The sequence below is a fragment of the Lemur catta genome, chromosome 20 (genome assembly GCF_020740605.2).
Source record: "Lemur catta isolate mLemCat1 chromosome 20, mLemCat1.pri, whole genome shotgun sequence".
NCBI lineage: Eukaryota > Metazoa > Chordata > Mammalia > Primates > Lemuridae > Lemur > Lemur catta.
The window spans coordinates 34,689,263-34,712,070 of NC_059147.1; the positions used below are offsets into that span (position 1 = coordinate 34,689,263).

At 53.8% G+C, this 22,808-nt stretch overlaps 2 protein-coding genes across 3 annotated transcripts; one reads left to right on the forward strand and one right to left on the reverse strand.

Annotated features, from left to right (window-relative positions):
• Positions 1-1,362: 1,362 nt before the first annotated feature.
• Positions 1,363-20,169, reverse strand: LOC123625105 (AFG3-like protein 2). The gene is made up of 8 exons (XM_045533318.1): positions 19,682-20,169; positions 16,233-16,320; positions 14,464-14,558; positions 13,481-13,634; positions 11,886-11,954; positions 11,273-11,397; positions 3,614-4,039; positions 1,363-1,952 (listed from the first exon to the last, which is right to left on the reverse strand). Exons 1-6 carry the CDS (start codon positions 20,167-20,169, stop codon positions 11,335-11,337), a joined length of 957 nt encoding a protein of 318 aa, XP_045389274.1. The 3' UTR covers positions 1,363-1,952; positions 3,614-4,039; positions 11,273-11,334.
• DBNDD1 (dysbindin domain containing 1) lies at positions 5,081-7,238 on the forward strand. Of its 2 annotated transcripts, XM_045533884.1 has the most exons (3): positions 5,081-5,357; positions 5,706-5,846; positions 7,078-7,238. In XM_045533884.1, exons 2-3 carry the CDS (start codon positions 5,774-5,776, stop codon positions 7,233-7,235), a joined length of 231 nt encoding a protein of 76 aa, XP_045389840.1. In that variant the 5' UTR covers positions 5,081-5,357; positions 5,706-5,773; the 3' UTR covers positions 7,236-7,238. The 2 variants fall into 2 exon arrangements, with proteins under 2 accessions (XP_045389840.1, XP_045389841.1); XM_045533885.1 differs by lacking the exon at positions 5,081-5,357 and having other exon boundaries at positions 5,627-5,846.
• Positions 20,170-22,808: the final 2,639 nt, after the last annotated feature.

The following is a 22,808-nucleotide window of genomic DNA, read 5'->3' on the forward strand; positions in this document are numbered from 1 at the left end:
CAGCCCGGCGGCTGGCACCCTGCCTGGGGGCCTGTGTCACTGCCGAGAAGAGCAGCCGCCTGACACAGGGGTGATGGTTCCTTCTTCCCACAAGTGCTTGTGCAGAGGGGTCAGACCAACTGTGGTTCCTGACGCAGCTATGTACACACTGGGGTTGTGGGCTCACTCACTCACCAACGTTTATTGTGCACCTACTGCGTGCCAGGGCCGAGCACACGTCCTGGGAACGCAGCCAGTCTCAGCCTGCTCGGGGCTGAGCCCTGTGCCCAGTGTGGCCCAGGCACCCACACGTGTGAGTGTGTATCTTGTCCCCTGGGCTTTGCCCATCAGCTCCAGCCAAGGGTCAACCTTGTACCTTTGTTTCCATCGAGGATTGTTTTGTTGTTGTTGCTGTTGTTTTGAGATAGGGTCTCACTCTCTCACCCAGAGGATTGTTTTTGAGATATAATTCACATGTAAAGTTCACCCTTTTAAAGTACATAATTCTGTATTTTAGTATATTCAGAGTTTTGCAGTCTTCACCACCAATTTTAGAATATTTTCATCACCCCCAAGGAAAGCCTGTACCCATTCTCCACCCCAGCCCCGCCACTGGCAATCACTATTTGCCTGTTGTGGACACTTCACACAATGGAGTCATAAAATATGTGGCCTTTTGTGTCCGGCTCGCGCACTCACCATGACTCCAAAGTTCATCCATGTTGTAGCCTCAGTTGGCGCTTCATTCATTCTTATGGTTGAATAATATTCCACTGTATGGCTAGACCACGCTTTGTTTATCTGTTGATCTACTGATGGACATTTGCATTGTTTTCGCTTTTGACTACTATGAATCGTGCCGCTCTGAACATTCACGTACAGCTGACCTGAACAACGCAGGGGTTAGGGTCCCCGACCCCGGCAAAGCCACAGATCCAAGCAGAAAAACTTTTAACTCCCCCAAAACTTAACTACCACTGTTGACATTAAGCCTTACCAGTAACATAAACAGTCAATTCACACATATTTTACATGTTATATATATGTATGTTACATACTATATTCTTACAGTAAAGTAAGCTAGAAAAAATAAAACATTAAGAAAATCGGCCGGGCGAGGTGGCTCACGCCTGTAATCCTAGCACTCTGGGAGGCCGAGGCGGGTGGATTGCTCGAGGTCAGGAGTTCGAGACCAGCCTGAGCAAGAGCGAGACCCCGTCTCTACTAAAAATAGAAACAAATTAGCTGGCCAACTAAAATATATATAGAAAAAATTAGCCAGGCATGGTGGCGCATGCCTGTAGTCCCAGCTACTCGGGAGGCTGAGGCAGAAGGATCACTTGAGCCCAGGAGTTTGAGGTTGCTGTGAGCTAGGCTGACGCCACGGCAATCACTCTAGCCAGGGCAACAAAGTGACACTGTCTCAAAAAAAAAAAAAAGAAAATCGTAAGGAAGAAAAAACTATTCACTAAGTGGAAGCGGATTATCGTAAGGTCTTCAACCTTGTCTCTGAGCAGTCAAAGGGGCAGGATGAATGAGAGGGGCTGGTTTGCCGTCTTGGGTGTGGCTGACGTGGGAGAGAATCCACGTGTCTGTGGCCTTGCACAGTCCTCACCTGTGTTGTCCAAGGGTCAACTGCACGAGTCTTCGTGTGTACAAATGTTTTCATCTCTCTTGGGAATACACCTGGGAATACAACTCCTGGGTCGTGTGCTAACTCTAATTTAACCGCTGGAGGAAACACTGGCCTCTCCACAGTGGCTGCACAGTTTACCTTCCAAAAATCAACCTTGCCCCTCCTGGGGGCTGGTGCCTCGTCTGACCCTGGCATTTCGCCTCAGTTGCCCATCTTCTATCACATTCTTCCGGCCAAAACTGTTCTTGACGGCAAAAGTTGCATCTTCTGCATTTTCCTTCCTCACGGCTTTAACACAGGCCAGGGCACGAGGATTTTCAGAACAAAGACCAGACCACTGCCAAAGGGAGACAGAAAAGAAACAAAACTTGATACCTGGGGGCTTCAAACATTCACAGACCAAATTCCGTCAACTCTAGGATACCATCAGTTACAGATGCACTGCTGTTTCAGGGCTGTTAAAATACAAACAGATGTGCTTCTGAGAGCCCGCGTAGGTCTGACCCAGGATCTATGATGAGGACTGCTGGCGTTCCCAGGCCTGCCCCGGTGTTCGCTGTGTGGCTGAGGTCCTGTTTGGGGCCTGTCTCGGCACGAGTGGAGCGAGGTGGGGCAGCACCTGCAGCCCTCTCTTCCAGCGGACTGTGTCCTCGCTGGCCTCACCGTAGAAGTGCAGGCAGATGCGTCCTGCTAGGTCGAAACCCTGTGGCAGCTTCTCCCACCTCAGAGTAGAGCCAAAGTCCTGACCACACCCACGTGACTGCACACACCCCAGCCACGACGTCCCCCAGCACCCGCCTACCCTGCTTGCAAGGCCCGCCTGGCTGGCCCTTGCCTGTCCCGCAGATGCACAGCCTCGGGACCTTTGTGTGCGTCATGCTGGTCGCACAGCCTCTCCCCCAGGTATCACCCAGTCCCCCCAGACTCCTACCCCGACTCTCCAACATGGCAGAGTGGCCCCACTGCTCCCTGGCACTGCCAGGGGCACGAACCATCTCTTTGGTCAGACCACGTCCCCAGAGCAGAAGGGGTGTTCAGAAGTCTTGGTTGGATGAGTGTGTGAATGAAAGAATGAGCCCCTTCCTTCTTGTCTAGACGAGGAGCCGTGAAGTGAGAGGGGGGCTGTGCACAGAGACCCCGCCTCCATCCCACCTTCTCAGAAACCCACTTCCCACCTAGGCTGGGGCCCAGGGAAAGGAAGCCAGCGAGGTGGGGGCTGCTTCTCCCTCTGCCGGCCCCCAGCCCCATGCCGGGACCAGTACGCTGCTGGCAAGTGGAAGCTGAGAGCTCCCACCTGGTCCATGCTCAGCCTCTGGGACAGGTGCTGACCCAGTCTGTGCCTCAGTTTCCTCATCTCTAAAGCACAAAACTCAAGAGTCTTCCCCTTGTAGCTGGGAATAAGGGTCAGGGGAAGATGAAGTTGGTTGATAAACACAGAATGCTGGACTGTGCATGGCACAAAGTACCAGGAAAACACACGCCGCCGTCGCGATTATCAACCCAGAGCCGCTGCCCAGGTGGGGGCTCGGGTTTTCTGCACAAGTGCTCCCATCCCCCCAAGCTCCCCTGGATTTCAGGGGGCTGTCGGGGCAGGGTCCCTCTGGCCTGGAGCAGGGACAGAGGTGGAGGTGAAGGGTGAGGGGACCCGTGCCGGGGCTGTAAGCCTGTGGCCTTTCCCCAGCTGGGAATCCTTCACGCTGAGCCTCCCTGCGAGTGACTTATACCCTCTGTACCTCAGTTTCCCCCCGCCTCGGGACTCTGCGCCACCTGTAGCTTGGGGGGCAGCGCCTGTTCTGTCCTAGACCCAGCAGGTCTGAGGCCCCTGCTCCGCCCCACCCCAGCCAGAGCACCTTCCGGAGCCCCGGCCTGGAGGGAGCCCCGGCTGCCACACCCCTGGCCACAGGCTGTGTGGGAGCATTCTGTGACCTGCACAGGCCATAGAACACGCCCCGTCCCTCCCTGCGGAAAGGCTCAAGGGCAAGGCTGGGTCCCACTCACCCAGGCAGGAGGAGTCCAGATCACAGATCCTGTGCCCCTGGGTGGCCAGGACACCGGCTGCAACTTGACCCTCCAAGTATTCTCTGAAACCACGTTCCAGATGCCAGCGGAGAGGTGGAAATCACACACCGTGTCCCGTCCAGCCTGGCCAGCCCCCAGGCCTGCAGGGGGCCACGCAGTGACACCACACTCGGCTGTCTCAGACGGAGGCAGGTTGTCCCCTGCATGGCATGTCCCCACTCGGCTGCCAGGTCACCTGCTCACAGCCACGCGCTCCTACCACTGGAGACGGGGCACGGGGGTGGGGTGGGGGTGGGGGGACTCCCAGGTCCGAGCAGGTGCTGTCACCCAGCAGCCTCCGCAGTCCTGGGTCAATGTCCTGATCCTCTTCAGCTCGCTGGGGAGGAGAGAAGGTGCCCGGGGACTCTGCAGGTTGTTACAAAAGGTATTAGTTCACCATTTTTTTTCATGGCTGAGTAATACTCCATGGTATACATACAACACATTTTATTAATCCACTCACGTATCTATGGGCACATGGGTTGTTTCCATTGCTTTGTGATCGTGAATTGTGCTGCTATAAACATTCAAGTGCAGACGTCTTTTTTATCAAATGTCTTTTTTCCTTTGAGTAAATACCCAATGGTGGGATTGGTGGATCCAATGGTAGGTCTACTTAGTTCTCTGAGGTATCTCCATGCTGCTTTCCGTAGAGGTTATACTAGCTTGCAGTCCCACCAACAACGTGTAAGTGTTCCCTTCTTTCGGCATCCATGCCAGCATCTGTTGTTCTCAGACTTTTTGATAAAAGCCAGAGACTGTATTATTTTGAACTCAAGTACAGCGACATCGGTTTTTAAAAGGAAAAACTGGCCAGGCACAGTGGCTGACACCTGTAATCCCAGCACTTTGGGAGGCCGTGGCAGGAGGATCACTGGAGGCCAGGATTTCAAGACCAGCTTGGGCAACATAGTGAGACCCCATCTCTACAAAAAATTTAAAAACTACCCAGGCATGGTGGTACATGCCTATGTCCCAGCTACTTGGGAGGCTGAGGTGGGAGGCTCACTTGAGCCCAGGAGTTGGAGGCTGCAGTGAGCTGTGATTTCATCACTGCACTCCAGCCTGGGCGACAGAGAGAGACCCTGACTCTAAAAAAAATAATCGTAAGTAAATAAATAAAAAGAAAACTCAGACAGGGCAGACGGACTGTTCTGGATTAAAGGGAACCAAAGACACTGGCCACAGAAATCCACAAGTGACCCTTCATGGGATGCTGGGCTGGGCCAAAAATTGGAGGCCAGCAAGAGTTTGGAAATGCCGGGGGCTCTGAGCTAACGGGACCACGTGGAACTCCTCACAGCAAGGCCTGCCTGACACTCCCTCTGTTGGCGCTCAGGTACCAAGAGTGACCTGGATGTCAGAGGGAGGTGGCAGGGCCCAAGGGGGAGGGGCGGCCACCATCTGGCCACTGCCCAGAGACTCAAAGGGGGACCTGATGTGCCCAGTCCTCAGGCCCTCCCTGGCCCCTGGGTCCTGGTGGTGCTGTGGGTGCCCCTGTGGGCCTCAAGGTGACACCCTGTGTCTTTGGTCGCAGAGATCGTGAAGGAGGTTGAGGTCCTGCCGGCTGCCCTGGGTGTCCCAGCCCATGGGCCGGGGGACAGCTGCCACTCGCCTGTGGTGGAAGAAGAGGTGGGCATCCCGATACCAGCGCCGGGGCTCCTGCAGGTCACTGAGAGGAGGCGTAAGTATCGCTGACCAGCCCATCACACTGTGGGGGGCCCTGAGCCCCCCAGGGAAGGAGGCAGCAGGTGCACATCCTGTCCAAACACTCCCTGGGGTGTGGGGCTCAGAGACAGCCTGGGAATCCAGGTCGGTCCCGTGCTGAGCGCCGCACTTGTGAAGCTGTGGCTGTCTGGGCCTCGGTGGCCTGTCTGGGAGACGGAGGATCTCCAGAGAGCTTTCTAGCCGCGCGTGTGCACGGCAGACGCCCTGGGCCAGGCCGCCTTTACGGAAAGCTGGGGTTCATCTGGGAGCCCTGTGGGAGGATCCAGCACAGACCGGGGGGTGACTGTCCCCCCTCCGCCCCCAGAGCCCCTGAGCAGCGTCTCCTCTCTGGAGGTCCACTTCGACCTCCTGGACCTCACCGAGTTGACCGACATGTCCGACCAGGAGCTGGCCGAGGTCTTCGCCGACTCGGATGACGAGAACCTCACCAGCGAGTCCCCGGCAGGTGAGGCGGCATCGGGCCTGTGGGGAGGTGGGTGGTGGGCTGAGGCCCTGCGGAAGTCCTGGGGTCTCAGGTGAGTCTCAGGGAGTGTCTGGTACCCGCCACCTCATTCCCTGCATCTCAGGAGTCCCCCCACTGCAGCTGCTGCCCCTAAACGTGACCTCTCCAGTGAGCAGCTAAAGCCCAAAGCCACTGTCCGTCCTAAGTAGAATCTGCTACAGATTCTACAGAATTTTAGCCTAAGTGAGACCAAGCACAAGGTACGGCTGGGGGTTTCACCAGCCTGGGCCCCTCCCCAGCTCACTGACTCAGTTTCCCCCCGATTCCCCCGGAAGCACTGCCACTGGCCTGAGGGCTGGCCCCAGCACCCTTCCCTCCCTCTCGGCTCACAGCCCACCCAAGCAGGGCCCCACGGCGTGGCCACCTTCGTCTCCCCCTCCCAAGCCCTGTGATCAGAGTACAAGACTCACCTCTACTGGGGACACAAGTGTCTCTTTTAGTCTCTTCTGACAGTGAGTAGTAAAGGACCCCAGTGTGACCTGTGTGACCTTCCGTCTCTGGGGGAGGGCACAGGAGCCCAGGCCTCCCCCGACCAGGCAGCTGGGCCTGGGCTCTGCTTCCCCGTCCCTGGCCACCCGGGACCTCACTGAAGGAGCCAGCCCAGCACGGACCCTGCAGCTGCCCCGTGGTCCTGTGGTCCCGAGCTGGGGCAGTGGAATGGGGTCTGCCCTCCAGGACAAGCCCACCAGCTCCTCGGCCTTCCCACACCCTCCCACAGGCCCGCAGATGTGAGCCCGGCCAGGCCGGCCTGGGCTGCTGCGGCTGGGGAGGTGGGGGACTCAGGCCTCGACACACCTGAACCCCAGCCCGCGGGGCTGCAAGCTGGAGCAAGACAAGACCCATGGCGGGCAGAGGCTCGGCGAGGCCTGGGGGGCCCTCAGGTGTGCCCAGCCGCTCCAAGCCGTGGGGGCTTTGGGGAGGCCCCACCACACACTGAGTGACCGAGCGGCAGCAGCCAGAGCCAGGTTTTCACGGGGAGGGGAGGCCCTGCCCAGGCTGCACCCAGACCGCAGTGTCCGTGTCCCTGGTGGGGCCAGGGAACCCCAGTGTGCGGTGGGGGACCTGGGGGAGGGGCATCGAAGGCAACGCGGGGCCCAGGCAGGACTCAGGAGGCTGCCACGCACCCGCCCAGGCCTCTCGCCGTGCTGAATTCCACTTCCTGTGCTCCTGCCAGGTCTGCACCCGCTCCCGCGGGCCGGCTGCCTGCGCTCCCCGTCCTGGACGCGGACAAGAGCTGAGCAGAACCGCGAGAAGCAGCCCCTTGGCGACCCTGAGCGGCAGGCCGCGATCCTGGACACGCTTCTCACCGTGGAGGGGCCCCAGGAGGACTAGGCCGTCTCCACCCGCCTGGGGCGCCGCAGCCCCCATCACGATGACAAATCGGGGTGGTCCTGGCCCTGCAGACAGACGCTGCCCTCTGCACGAGGCTCCAGCCACCACCTCTGACGCAGCAGGCCAGGGCCAGGGCACTGCCGGAGGCTGCCTGTCACCCCCGGGCCCCGGAGTCTGCTGGGCGCAGGCCTCAGCCCCGCTCAGAGACCAGCTGGCTCTCCTGGGGGACACGCGGGGCCCCTGGTGCCTCTGGGAGCCCCAGCACAAGCACAGCCCAGTGGCCTTACGTCCAGCTCGTTCCTGGACCCTGGATCAGGACGACACCGTCAAGTCACTGCCTGGTGATGAGACTGTCGGCGGAGGGCGCAATGGTGGCCTCAGGGTGGGGGACCTGAGCCCGTGGGAACCGTGCCAAGAACCCCCCGGGGGTCCCCAAGCTCAGCACGAGACGCAGGTTTGGTAGCAGCTAATGGGACACAATGCTGTCCAGCCGAGCACGTGGGCTGGGGTCAGCCCCAGAAGTTTCCACCTTGATCTCACTCCTCCTCCCTTCGTCTGCCCCGCGGAGGGCCCGCCAGCCCCAGGGCCCCTCCCCCGGCTCCCCTCTGAGACCTGCGCCTGCTTCTCTGGGTCTCTGCATCCGTCTCCCCCTTAGCGCAACACACCAAATATCGCCAGACTGCCTCAACCCCGGCGACCCCTCCCAGACTGCCTGGGGGGCGGGGTTCACCCTCTTCCCCACCCTGCGCCTTCCCAAGGGCACGTCCCAGACAGCTGCGTGGCCCACCCACGGCTCTGCGTCCACGTGGCTCTCTGGGTCTGTGTCCCGGGCACTTACAGGCCCCCCCACTCTGCTGTGGGGGTGTCAGGAGCACCCAGCGAGCCCCTCCCAGCACTGCTTTTCATGAGCTGCAGATCACAGAGTAAGCTTCTCGTTTGATAGCAAAGAACCGTCAAAGGACAGTTTTAATATGAAAGTTTAACTTGCTTTCTGTCCCCGAGCTGCCCCATTTCCCATAGAAACATTTCCGGGGAAGGAAAACAGGCTCCGATCTTCACGGGACTCCTGGAGAGCCGCCCTGGGCATGCGCTGGACGCGCTGGACGCCTGCCGTGTGCCAGCATGCCCAGGTCGCTCCCCCCGCTTGTCCGCACTGCTGGCAAGCCCAGGCCCCGCCCCACCCAGGTCTCCTAAATGAAAACCGTCCTGCTTTCCAATCCCGCAGAACCACGCAGCTTTCTCAGCTTTCTCTTTCCACCGCACAAAGGCGGCCGTGCCCCTGGCCACACCTCCACCCCCAGGGTCTTCCTCCCCATTTTCCATCCTTCCTGCTGCAACTTGCATAGATCTCATCTACCAAGAGTGGGATTAAAGCATCGCCCCACACCCCGAGGCCCGGCCACAGTCTCCTCCTTTCTAGCCGGCACCAGGGGTGGGAGGGGCTGCCCTGGAGGGAGGCTGGGCCCTTGGGTCACCCCAGCCGTGCTGCACTCCAGGCTGTGCGTATGTGGGTCACATCTCAGGGACAAGTGCCCTGGATCCCTGTCCAAAAAGGAATCACTAATGAAGTGAAAATTCTGCCCACAGGAGGCCACAAGGGTGGCCCGGGGCTAGGCAGCAGTTAGTCCCCAGCGATGGCTCTGCCCAACAGCCATGTCCCAGAAGGCTCAGACAGGCCAAACACCCACGCACTTAAATCCTCCTGAAATGAGGTGACCACGGAGCCAGCAGGTCTGACCTGCTTTCTGCCTGGCCCAGGGCACAGGCCCAGCGAGCTCCGGGCCCTTCTCCGGCAGCGGCAGGCAGGCAGGCTAAGAAGGGCCAGGAGTGTCACTGCACCCAGCCAACACTCCTCGGGCTGGGCCTTCACCTGTCGTGGTGATGACGGGCAAACTCCAAGTCACACTTAAGATGGACAAGAAAAGAGAATGGGCCACGGTGGGTCCGATGCAGGGGTGAGGACCCACAGTGCGAGACTGTTCCAGGTTCATATGAAGAGCCCCTGGGGAGGACAGGCAGGGAGGCTGGGGAGATGGCACGGCCAGACCAAACAGGCTGTGCTGGAGGCCGCTGCAGGAGACAGGTCTGTGCAGGGGACCGCCAGGTGTGGGAGCTCAAGGAGCCCCACCCCCCTGACCACCCAGGGCCCAGGCAAGAGATGACCCCCAGGCTCTGCCCACCAGTCCCCACCAGGGTGAGCTCCACCCAGAGCTGTGACCTCTCTCAACGCTTGACAACACACACCCTGGAGGACCTGCCACGGACGCAAGTGTCACAGAAACCATCTGGGGTCAGCAGAGCACCTTGACCTCCATTTGAGGGGACCCCAAGACCAGGCCCAAACAGGACCCCAAGTGGCTCAGTGAATCTGGGTCTGGTGTAGGCCACAATACGGCTAAGGCCCAGAGACTAAAAACTCCATGATGTGTTTCACAAAGCGCAAACGTTGAACATGCTTGTCCCCAGGTGGCAATTCTATTTTTGAGGCTCTGAGGCAAACATAACCAACACCCTGGACACAGCACAAAGCCCCAGTGTCTGGGCTGGGCCAAGAGAGAAGCTGAGGGCAACTGGGGACAGCGAGTGGAGCCACCCAGGCACCCATCCTCCCACCCTGAGACAGGGGCTGACGCAGCACCCAGCTCCCAGGCCAGGCCGGGAGGCAGGGTCCTGGGCTAGAGGAAGGGACACATCCTCACTAGTCCCGAATCCAGCTCCACGGCACTGGGCCCTCCTCACACTCCGACCAACAAGGAAGAGCAAAGCCTCTTTCAGCTAAAGGCCTCCGCAGGGCCTGGCGCCCCCCATCCAGTCCTGCAGGCCTTCCTGGAGCCCCGCGGCTTCGTCACCTCAGCCTCCAGCACCTGTTTCTCCCACCTGAAGGCGACGCCCACCTGTCAGACGCCCACGCCACTGCTCCTGCCTCTGCTCCTGCCACTCTCAAACAGGCCACCTCCCTGTTATTTAGCTGCCCAGCCCCAGGGGGAGGGTTCACAGACAGCACCAGGACCTCTGCTCCCCACGAACACCCCAGCGCCCTGCACACCCTCCCTCAGGCGGGGTGGGGGCCGTGGGGGCTCTGTGATTCCAAAAAGCCACTGCAGGGAAGGCCGCTCAGTGAGATGAAAGGGCTTAAACTACCACCCTCCCCACGGCCACCCTGCGTAAGGACGGACTGGCACTCCACCAACCAAACGGCTCCTTCAAGTCGACTTCTCCTTGACAGCTGCCTTACACTCTCCTCGATTCCACCTCACCACACCTCGAGGGCTCTTGTGCTGGCCCGGCAGCCCCTTCAGTACTTCTCTGCAGAGCCCCTAGGACAGCCTGCTGTCCCGTCTCCACTGAGGGTGCCGCCTTGCGCCTGTCACTGGACCCCGCACTTAGGACTGGGACTCAGCACGGGGAAGCACAGCCTGAGCACCTGTCATGGGGACTCAGCACGGGGAAGCACAGCCTGAGCACCTGTCACGGGGACTCAGCACGGGGAAGCACAGCCTGAGCACCTGTCACGGGGACTCAGCACGGGGAAGCACAGCCTGAGCACCTGTCACGGGGACTCAGCACGGGGAAGCACAGCCTGAGCACCTGTCAGGTGCTACAGTCAGGAACTGCAGGGCTGAGAAGGGACCTCCAGCACCAGGGAGAGTGGTGAAGTCACAGGTGCCCGGGCCCCACCCCTGGACGTTCTAATCCAACAGGAGTGGGGAACGTGGGTGGCGGGGGGTGCATTCTGTAAGGGCTTTCACAGGGATTCCGCTGTGGGCCAGACCCTGGAAGGCTTCCTACGAGGCTACAATGACGATGTCAACACCCGTGCAACACCTTTGTAAGGCTCCCCAGCCAAGTATTTCCCTGCTTCCATTCTCTTCACAGGAAAAGCAGAGCTAACAAAAATATATACATTTTTTTTACTGCAGACGTTGTAAATAATAGCAGATGCCTGTAACATACTTGAGGGAACCACATCTGAAAATAGGTCAAACGCTGAATTTTTGTTTTGCGTTCGGAACCAAGGCCCCAGATGAGCCACTCACCCGTCGCTCTCGGTGGTGTAGACCACTGTTGCCTGGTGGGTGGGCTCAATCCCCAGCTCCCACTAAGCAGACTCCAGGTTCCGCTCAAAGGTGTCAACGCTGCTGATGTTGAACCACACGAACCTCTGCCGAGACCAAGAGCAGATTCAGGCTGCGTCACTGGCCCCCCACGGGGACCCACCCCACCACGCACCCCAACTCCTCTTCTCCTGGCCCCCGTCTCCACCACACGGACAAGTCCCACCCTGAGGCTCGTTTCAAAGGAAACTACGCTGACAGCAGAAGACCCCTCGGTTCTGGCCCCCCAAAACTGAAGCCTTTAAGTTCTAGATGAAAGTGCAACAACTGCTGAAGTTTGCCTTGGTCCTTTTTTCTTTTGTCTTTTTATTCTTCTCTTCTCTTAAACCCTGGCAAGTGGTTCTCACACATTACTTGTCAAATGTGAATCATAGTTAGAGTCTCATAAGGGCTCCCATCCTACTAGCAAGACTCTGTTAGTGACATACACCAGTGAGATAAATCATCGTGTTAACAGAGGTTAACATTAACAGGAAACCACACTTTACATTTAAAACACCTGTCTGGAACACTCAGCCTTAAACCCATCCCTCACCTCAGAAGACGTCCCAGGGGCAGGAATAACACGTACAAATTGTTTGTTCACAACTTCCAGACGGTCCACCTGGGAGAAAGAGAAAAACAACGAGAACAGCTGAGGGAGTGGGTAGGACGTTCCACAAATCACGGCCTGGTCCTCAGACACATTCCACAGCCCAGACAGACTCCAGCTGTGTCCGAGAGACGGCACACACTCGGCAGGACAGAGCCAAGTTTTGTCTCCCAATTAACTTGGACATTTTTACCCTCGAGTATGAATCTATTTCCATTTTAATAAATGGAAACCAATTCCAGAAGAGGTATTAAAATTTCATACATCTGAGCACCAAGATCCCAGACTGGTTTAAAAATCTAAAAAGAATACAAGCAAAAGTGTTCTAATGACAATACAGTGAAGTCTTAAACAGAGTGGACTCAGAAGCATTCTGTCCGCCCGGCTGCAGGCAACACGAGATAATGGTGCCAACGAGAACGGAAATGCAGCCCAATGCCCACAAGCCGCCAGCACCTCTGCACACCGGCGTCCAGCAGGCAAACCCAGCCCTGAGAAGCAACGAGAGACAGCACAACTCGAGGGGAGGCTGCAGCGCTTCGTCAAGTGCAAGGAAAATACTGGTGCTCTCTTCGCTCTCCACAGAATCTTAAACCACTACAGCAATACAACTTCTTCTGGAAACTCCATGAAGATGAGGGTTCTGTGACCAGTGTGAATGTGTTCATTACCGAGATGCCTCACGACCACAGCACGGCCTTGTCACTGCCGGCACATCAGACGCTCGAGGACTTCTCAGAAGCTCTAGAATCTGTCCAGAATCCATGCACAGAAAGACACCCTGGGCCGACACACCTGTCCCACTGCTCCTTACGGCTACACCCGGAGGTGGCAGGTCCATGGCAGGGAGGGGCTGGGCTGCAGCACCCCGCCCCCGGCCCCCACAAGCACTCCCCTAGGCAGCAGCATTGTCAAGGGGCTCCCTGAAAACAGGCATGTGCCCTAGGACCAGACAAAACACCTTGGCCACAAACCCTGACAGGAAAGGAGTGTCAAGCAGAAAGAAGGTCAGTCCTAACAGTGCATCATTTAGCAAACCCCTCTGAGGGCAACTGTGAAGCCAGGCAGCCGCCCCTGTGTAAGCTCACGCTGGAGCAGTATTCACTGACCCAAGCACCCGGACAAACTCACGCTCTGTGCAGCACGAGTGGTGTCTCTGCACAGAAACTCACAGCCAGCAGGGCCAGCAGCACAGCACGGGGAGAGCAAAGATCTCAGTCAGCTATGACACTGGCATTTAAGGATAAACAGACTCTTAGAAGCCAAACCTAAAAAAAGATAAAGTCAGGCCATGACATTAAGGAAGTCTCCACGCAGCAAGAAAGTGAGTGCAACACCATTCTGTAAGAGTAGTTATTGGAAAAGTAAAACCCTGTTTTGTCTACACCCCAAGGGTGGGGCTGCTTGAGACCCTCATCACACACGAATTCTCAGCCACGGCCTCAGCACTCCCCACCTCTCCAGGCTACCACAGACCACGTGCAGGGGTCCACCACCCTCCTTCCCGGTAGGTAGACTGTAAATTCCCCTCACCAGACCTCTGGCCAAGTAATACTATACACAGTGCTTCCAAGTGATTTCCCTTCCACGATCTTGAAAGTAGAAGTAGAAAAATCCCATGGCAACGCCTGCCCCCAAAACGGCCAGACTGCGGAAATCCTTGTTGTCCCCTCTTTCACAGGGGACCTCGCCCTGTGAAAGAAAAGATAACATGTTTTCCAGTTAAATGAGGGCAGTTTCTTCATGAAAATGGCTATTTCTTTTTTCAGATGTCATTAGAAAAGCTCCCCAAACCTTCCCTCCTGATTCTACATGACGTGGCCTCGGTGTGTGGTGAAGCCAAAACCATTCCTCTGCTGAGGAAAGGCCTTCGCAAGGTTTGTAAAACAAACCCAAAGACACCTCGGGGAAGCAGAAACCCAGGGAGGGTGCTGCCTTTGCAGCCAGCTTGTTAGAGTTACTTCTTATCTGGGTCATTCAAAACTAGATAGAAATCGCAACACATTTTCAGAAATTAATTTATTTGAATCTTTGAACTAATTCTTCAACTTAGCAAGCAGAAAGACTGCTGTGGGTGTGAATGTATGTGTCCCTCCAAAATGTGTACGTTAGAACACAACCCCAAGGTGCAGGCCCTTGGACAGTGGCTGGGCGGAGCCCTCACGAATGAGACTAGTGCCCTAACACAAGGGCTTGAGGGACAACGTTCATCCCTTCCCCGCTGTGAGGCGGACGCAGCAATCGTCCCCTCTGGAGGAAGCAGCACTCAAGACATCATCCCGGAAGCAGAAATCAGGCCCTCACCAGACACCAAACCGGTCAGCACCTTGATCTTGGACTTCCCAGCTTCCAGGATGGTGAGCAATAAACTTATCCTCTTTATAAATTACCCAGTCCACAGTATTTTGTGACAGCAGCAGGAATGGACTGAGACAGAGATCACACAAACCGCAGGCTCTGCAGTGACGGCACCTTTTATGGGGTGGCAGGGGCTGGGGCTGGTCCTCGGACCCACACAAACCTTCTGCGTCCCTCCCCACCAGGCAGAGCCTCCCCGCTTCCCTCCTCTCCTGCCTCGATCTCCGCCAGGCCCAGCGTTCTTTCAGTCACCAGTTTCTATGAGAAAACAAAGACTGACTTCAGAAAACAATTACATATATGACTTTCCAGAGAAAGAGGATTAAGAGAATAGAAAACACTTTTCAACATACAATTTTAATAACACCAATGCCTTCTGGAAATAAACAGGGAACAGCAAGAGGAAGAGACTATTGCCAAGAAGTAGCTTCAGATACATCTAAAATCCCTCAAATTTCACCTTGCTGGCTTCAAGCCTGAGCTTTAATAGCAAAAATTTTTTTGGCTAACAGTCCCAACATTGGCTGTAATTACGGGAAAGAAAGCAAGCAGTAAGGAAAGAAAATGGTGAGGCAGGCTGGCATAGGCGTCCCCTTCCTAAGAGAACCATAATGCACGTCACCTGCTCTAAGCAGAGTCCACCCCTCCTCAGAAAATCTTGCCCCTATTATTATCAAAGTGGAGTCCCATTAGCCTCTTCCTGTAACCCCAAAATATCATGAAAACGTGGACAAGGCCAAGGTGACCCCAGGAATGAAAAAAATCATATAACATAAAGTAAAAATTTGCACCAATTTCAGGACAAACCATGAGTCTTTACAGAAACATTCCATTTGCAGCATGGTTCATCACCACACGTCCCAACACACTCCTACGTTTCCTGTTCCATGACCACGGGTTCCTGAGCAGGACACATGTCACAGGAGAAGCACACGGAACCAACGCTGACTTCACCAATCCCCAAACCCAATCCACACTACCAAACCATCATATAATTTAAAAGATGATTTGTCAAGGCTCAGGGTCCAAACAAGGTGAGAAGATGCTGAGAGATAAAGACAAGGAACAGAGTGACGTGGGTGACACCCCTAAACAAGGGAGGAGAATGTCAACATCACACACTCACAGATCCACACGCTATTATTTCCCAAGCAGATTAACCCCCAAATAAGTGAATGTTTTAAAATTACTCAAATGTAAAACTTGGCAGTCTAATTTGTCAAACTGGCCCTTTTACCTTTTTTTGGACCTACTGATTGTTGAGTCTATTTCTTCTACCCCTCTTCAAGTACTTCTCAAGCCCTTAGGGACAAAAGGATGAGGTTCTAGTACTTTAGGACAAAGAATCACACTCAGGAAAACAATCAGAACGTCAAATCAGGACAGAGGAAGTAGGAGAGAACTCCGTTTTCTTTCCCTTCTTGCTTGATACAATCAACATGCATCCCTAGGCCCTAATGATGGGGCGTGGCATCTTCTCTGTGAGACCCGGGGTCTCCAGGGGCCCTGTGAGCACTGTCCCTGGAGCACTCAGCACAGGCCCACGGCCTGCTCTGAAGGGCTCTAAGCAGACAGATGTGCTCTAGGGTAACTACAGTCCGCACATCATCTCTGTTTTACTTTCCAAACATGAGGCTTGGCTGGTCCTCAGAGTCAGATATGCAGAAACAAAAATTTGTTCCCACACCTTCCAAAAGATTCACCTAGAAACCTGCTTCTAAAGGAGTTTCTCTTTCGCCAGCTTTACTGAGATATAAAAAAACCACAAAGGCATGGAGAAGATGCTCTCATGTGGCTCAATACGGAAGCCAGCACAGCAGAGGACAGGGGCAGCCTGAGTTCTCCTGCTCCTCGTCCTCTGGATAATCCCTGTAGGAGACACAGTCCCTGTAAACCTCGTGCTGCTAATGACGGTAGAAGACAGACAGGTACCTTTGGGTGGTTTTGAACACAGCGGCTGGGAAAATGACCCAGGCCTCCCCTGCAGAGCCAGCTGCTGAAAGCGGATCCCCTGGAGGCCCTGAAACAGAGAGCGTTCCTTCACCAGCTGCTTCTGCAACACAGGCGCATTTTCTCAGGAAGGGCTGGAAGAGGCAGGATGCGGGCTGAGACGGAAGCTTGCTGCCTTTATTCACCTGCTTAAATATACTATTAAAAGTATGATTCGATAGAATAAACAGGAACAAATTCAATACATAAATGCATAAAGAATTTTCATAGTTACAGCAAGCAAAAAGACCCCCCAAAACAAAAAAACTAACCATCGCTTAGTAACTTAAAATATTACAACTTCAAAAACAAACGTAACTGTAAGACTAAAATCTAAAATTGTGTTAAATGAAAACACTGAAATACACTATGACTCATCTTTGATCAGCCAAGAGGTTGATTTAAAAAAAAAAAAAAAAAAAAGATGAAGTCTCACTGTGCTGCCCAGGTTGGAGTACAGTGGCTACTTGTGGGTGTGATCACAGCCTCAAACTCCTGGGCTCAACTGATCCTCCTGCCTCAGCCTCCCAAGTAGCTGGGACTACAGGCCCAGGCCACTGTAGCCAGCAAGAGGTTCATGTTTTTGCCAAACCAAGAAGGCAAATAATTTTCCAGACCTTCCTGTATTTTCTTCAGTCCTCAACGAGGAAAACACCAGTTTTTACCATAAGATGCTAACAATACCTAACACATTAGTTAAGGACAGGACTAGAAACAATTTGTATTTTTCACTCTTATAAGTCAAATGCCATTAAACAAAAACCACTGCAACATACTTAAAAAACAACTACTACTAATTGTATTCAACAAAAATTCCAACATAAGCAAAGAATTTGGACTGTCCTCAGTATTTTATTATTATGAAATTAGACTCACAGTTGACACAGTTGACAACACCTATGTTATTTCAGCAGCATCAACATTCAAGGTAATTATGTTCTGATGCTGTGAACAAAAGAAAAAAATCAACAACAACAAAAAAAAATAAAATAAAATAAAAAGAAGAAAAAAAAATGAAAAAACATTCAGGGTAAGGCAGGTTCTCAACCCTCAAATTATTTTAGGCTATTACCCCAAAATAAGTTCATTTCCCAGTTAGTAACTTGATAATCAACTAAACTATTCAAATTTCCATATCAAACGCCACCGCAGACTAAAAAATAAGGTATGCTACGAAAAAGACATTAAAATTAGGGAAAAATCCAGAAAAAGCTCAGAAAGGAGACGCTGGCAGCGATGGCGATGACACTGCACCACGCGAGCAGAGGCTGCAGGGTCAAGGAGGACTTCTGCACCGTGAATGGATCCACCTGCCGCAGCAAGTCAGCCCAGCACCAACAAGACAGTTCCCAGCACAGGCTGAACAATGAAACCTAAAAGATGCCACGAAGGTGCATTACCCTGATTGGGGTTTGGGACCCAAGCTATGGACCAACAGGAAATCCACACAGAGAACAGAAGCTGGTCATTACTGGGCACTGGAGGGCGCCAGAAGCTTCTCAGCCACCTCATTCAATCCTCACTGCCCATCTGAAAAAGGAGATGCTATCACCCCCACTGCAGAGACAGAAAGGCAGAAATTAAGAAGTAATGTGAGTGCCTGAAGTAAACAACATAGCTGGAGGTGTGTGATGAGAATGCCGGTGCCCAGGCCTTCTGGGCTTCTCTAGGACCCCTGTGCTGGGGCTCCACAGATCCCGCACAGCCTACAGCCCCTGAGGTACAAAGTACGACTCTATAGGGCTCCAAAACATGCAATTCCTTTGGGGTTTTTTTGTTTGTTTTTTGCTTTTTGAGACAGGGTCTCACTCTCTTGCCCGGGCTAGAGTGAGTGCCGTGGTGTCAGCCTAGCTCACAGCAACCTCAGACTCCTGGGCTCAAGCAACCCTGCTGCCTCAGCCCCCTGAGTAGCTGGGACTACAGGTATGTGCCCAAACGCCCAGATCATTTTTCTATTTTTTGTAGAGACAGGGTCTTCTCTTGCTCAGGCTGGTCTCAAACTCCTGGCCTTAAGCAACGGTCCCGCTTCGGGCTCCCAAAGCGCTAGGAGAACAAGTGTGAGACAAGAGCAAGGACAGTGTGGGCAGTAAATCGAATGAAAGATGAGTACGTGGAAAACTCCACAACACAAACTTCCCCTGCACAGCGCTGTTAGGGTTAACTATGAAACACAAGTGCTGCCACCTCTCCTGCCTTTGCTGGCAGCTTCAGCCCACCAATCGTGAAGTCCTCAAAAGAGGGCAGACTGTGGGGCTGAGCCAGTGCCTGTCTTGTTCACCATGGTATTCCCTGGCAGTAGACTGCCAACAGATACTTGCCTAACAAATGAGATAAGGATGAATGACTCAGTCTAGGAAGGAACCCAAAGATCATCCAAATTCCTCCCTTCCTAAAGACATGGAGGCCCACTGCAGTTAGTGATTCACGACTCACCTGTGCCATACCAGGCTGTAGACTTAGGATATTACTGACTTTTCACCCATGTTAACCAGAACAACCCTTTGCAATGCTGAGATGCCACATGACCACAGATGAAAGACTCTGCTTTCACTGATGTTGCTAAAAACAAAACTATCCTGGCCAGGCACGGTGGCTCACGCCTGTAATCCTAGCACTCTGGGAGGCCGAAGTGGATCGCTCGAGGTCAGGAGTTCGAGACCAGCCTGAGCAAGATCCCGTCTCTACTAAAAATAGAAAGAAATTATCTGGCCAACTAAAATATATATAGAAAAAATTAGCCGGGCATGGTGGCGCATGCCTGTAGTCCCAGCTACTCGGGAGGCTGAGGCAGGAGGATCGCTTAAGCCCAGGAGTTTGAGGTTGCTGTGAGCTAGGCTGACGCCACGGCACTCACTCTAGCCCGGGCAACAAAGCGACACTCTGTCTCAAAAAAAAAAAAAAACTATCCTGCAGTTTCCCAAATGAATGGAGATGAGGGGGAACAGTTCATTCTTGAAGACAGGACAAAAAATAAGTTCATGGAGTCCTTCCTATTTAACTACTGTCCGAAAACCATGATACCTTTCTGGGAGCAAAATTCAAAACTTCCGCATTAGTGCATCAGAAAAAAAAAAAATTCACTGTGACCGCTGCCCACTGGGATGTATCAGTACAGAAATAGAACAATTTTAAAACATGGAACATTCCATACGTTTCTTTTTCTATAAAATAGGGTTATACTAATATAACCCTAAATAGGGTTATACTAATATAACCTACAGGTCAGGTTTAGGACTAAAACGAGACAAGCCCTGTAAAGCCCTTAGCGCCTCAGCCTGCCAACAGGATTAGCTGTTTAAATTAGAGGGGCAGAGCTGGGCTCAACGAACGTTCGTTGAATAAAGAACAGTCCACAAAACTTTCACGTCTGAACAAAGCAGAGGCGTTACTACCGCTGAGCCTCCCAGTCTAAGCAACACGGCTGGCTGGCGGCGGGGCGGGACTCAGGAGCTAACGTGGCTCTTTGCAGAGGAGAGAAGGGAGGCTGGAGGCCCCTGTTCGGTTTCCCGAGGGGAACGGACAAAGCGCCGGGCGTCTGAGAGACGGCGGGAATTTCGAAAGAAGTGGGTGGAAGGAGTAGCGTGCAGGCGAGGAGGAAGAACTCGGAGGACGGGGGGAGTGCGGCCAGGCAGCGGGAGGTTCCGGCCAGGGGCAGCCGACATCGTCGCAAAGGACTCGAGCCGGAGACGCCGCGGCCACCGCGCCGAGGCGTGGCCGCCCCCCCCCCCCCGCTGCCCCGCGCCGGCTGGCGCAGGTGGATGGCGTCACCGCCGGCCGCCCGGAACCAGCAGACAGGGCCTCCATGCTCACCCGCCGGGCGATGCCAAGGGCCCTCACGCTGGTCCCAGCCGTCCTGTCGCTTCCCGTGCCACCAACACATCGCCACACCACGGCGAGGGGCCCGATCACCGTTCGACTGCCGGCAGCTACCACCAGCCGGTACAACACCCCCCGCCCCCAACCTCGCGCCGCTAGGACGCGCGCACGCGCAACAGCAGACAGGTCATAGGGCACCGCACCCCCGCATGCGCGCTGCGGGCTCAGGGCGGCCGCGCGCGTGCGCAGTATGGCCACAGCGCCGGCTGGGGACCTCTCTTAGGTGTCTATCCTCCGCCTGAGTGGTCGGGGAGTTTGCCATGAGCGCCGGCTCGCCCTGCCCAGACAGCTGAGCGCAGAGACCCCAGCAGCCGACTCGGGCTAGGCGCTAGGAGCTGTCCCCGCGCTTTTAGACTTCTCTTAAGTCAGGCATCTCCAAGAACACTCACTCCTGGGGTCCTCCATGAGAAGCGGCTCACAAAATTGAACGCTCGCGCCTCGCTCGCCCCGCCCGCGTACGTCGGCCGCGTCGCAGGTGTCCCTGCTTGTTCCGCAGCCGGTTTGGGCTGTTGCGCCGATGTGGGTCGTGAGCAAAGGAACCGATTAGGTAGACGATGTGCCGCCTTGTTCCTTTTATGGGTCGTCGCGGTTAGCTGGTGGTTGTCTGGAGCCACAGAAGCCCTCGCCACTTTTGCTGTGTCTGCGGCTGTGCTGTCTGGGAATTTGGACTTTGACACCATCGAGGCCCACGTGGACCTCCTTGGAGTCGAGAGCGAACCAGCCTGTTCTTGGGCAGTGGAGCCGGGCAGACCTGCGGGGTCCCCGCCACGTCCCAGGAGCGGCCGGCTGCGCTACTTGCCTGCTCGGTCTCTCTTTCCCAGGTTCTTCAGCGGAGCATAGAGCAACCACACGCTTCTTACACTTGAGAGGGCTGTGATTTTATTACATTTTCGAGGCAGAAATGCCTGGGAAAAGGCTCCTAAATGCAACTGTCACCCCTAGTACCAAAAGGGACCGGAAAGCAATTACCCCTGACATCAAATTAGAAGTGTTAAGACGATTTGAAGCAGCTATGATAGCTATGATCAGGGAGTTCTGGAGAAACTACAGTGTCATGGATGCTGTGGACACCGTTGCAGTGGCTTGGGAGGAGCTCAAACCCGCAATAATGAACAGTGTGTGGCAGGAGATTTGGCCTGAGCGTGTTCAGTCCCAGAGATTTCCCCAGACAGATACCATTTCACAGCCTCAGCAAAACATTATGACCCTCGCCAAGCGTGTGGCCTTGGCAGAGGTTGCAGAGGCTGATGTGGACCAGCTGCTGTGGTCCCATGAAGATCTGTCAAACCAGGAGCTGGTGCAGCTGGGACAGGAGGAGGCAGCAGGAGAGGAGAGTGAAGTTGCACCACCTGCCCTGCGCCAACTAACCACGGGAAAATTGTCAGCAGCATTCTCACACTTCGAGGCTGGCTTGCAGGTCCTTACTAGTACCTGCCGTAATGGTGAGTGGATACCGAAAGTTTCAAGAACACTCAGTGATGCAATAAACTGCTACAGGGAACTGTGCAATGAGAAAAAGCAGCACTCAAGGCAACTTATCTTAGGTCGTTTTTCAGTTTATGTTACCAAAAGTAATCAAAGTAAAGCCAGGAGCACGAAGATAACCCCGACAGTTGAGGCCCAGCCAAGCCTCTCTGCTTCCAGATGTTTAACATCTCTGGAAACCTTGCTGTTGGCATTTCTATTTTGACACCTCGGAGTATCAAATTTTGTCATTAAAATGTTACTTAAGTGTGTGCTTTAAAAAGATGACATGCAAGAATAGCCAGGAAAACATTTTTTAAAAAAGAAAAATTGCAAAGGGGAGACTAGCCTTTCCAGACATTAAAACTGTGAAAGCCTCTGTAATTAAAGCAGTATAGTTGTCAGATCTGTGAGGCAGAATTAAATAGTCCTGTGGCGTAGAATAGAAAGTCCAGAAATAGATTCAGATAGACTTTAAAAAAAAAAAAATGCAGGACAACTAGTTAACAATTTAGAAAAAGTTAGCTCTATATTTGATAGCCTACACAAGAATAAACTCCAAATGGATCAGGACTCTAAATCTAAAAAGTGAAAGCATACAAGTACCACAAACACACGTGTGATGCCTCTTTAACCTGGGTGCAGGGAAAGATGTATGACTCCAAATCCAGATGAAATAAAAACTAATGTGACCATATAAAAACATAAGCAAAACTCTTCCATAGGAAAGAAAACACCACAAATAAGATCAAAAAGCAATTCACAAACTGTAAGAAAATACTTGCAATATACCTCACAGATAACAGGCTAATATCCCTGATATGTGAAGAGCTCTTTAAGAAGAAAGAATAGCAAAAATCCAATAGAAAAATGGAGAAAAGACATAATTCGTAAACAAGAGATCCTGAAACATGAAAATAAGTTCAACCTCATTCATAATTATAGAAATGCAAAATAAAACTACACAGATACCGGCCGGGTGCAGTGGCTCAGGCCTGTAATCCTAGCACTCTGGGAGGCTGAGGTGGGAGGATCGCTTGAGGTCAGGAGTTCGAGACCAGCCTGAGCAACAGCGAGACCCCGTCTCTACTAAAAAAAAAATAGAAAGAAATTATCTGGACAACTAAAAACATATATAGAAAAAATTAGCTGGGCATGGTGGTGCATGCATGTAGTCCC

What these genes read in the sequence shown, in the direction of transcription:
- DBNDD1 (XM_045533884.1), top strand. Translation starts at nt 5,774, where the DNA reads ATGTCCGACCAGGAGCTGGCCGAGGTCTTCGCCGACTCGGATGACGAG. An exon ending in CACCAGCGAGTCCCCGGCAG is followed by an intron (nt 5,847 to 7,077) that starts GTGAGGCGGCAT and finishes TGCTCCTGCCAG; the next exon opens with GTCTGCACCCGCTCCCGCGG.
- LOC123625105 (XM_045533318.1), bottom strand. Translation starts at nt 20,169, where the DNA reads ATGTGTTGGTGGCACGGGAAGCGACAGGACGGCTGGGACCAGCGTGAG. An exon ending in GTGTTCAAAACCACCCAAAG is followed by an intron (nt 14,559 to 16,232) that starts GTACCTGTCTGT and finishes GTTTTCTCATAG; the next exon opens with AAACTGGTGACTGAAAGAAC. An exon ending in ATAGTATTACTTGGCCAGAG is followed by an intron (nt 11,955 to 13,480) that starts GTCTGGTGAGGG and finishes TCTTTCTCCCAG; the next exon opens with GTGGACCGTCTGGAAGTTGT.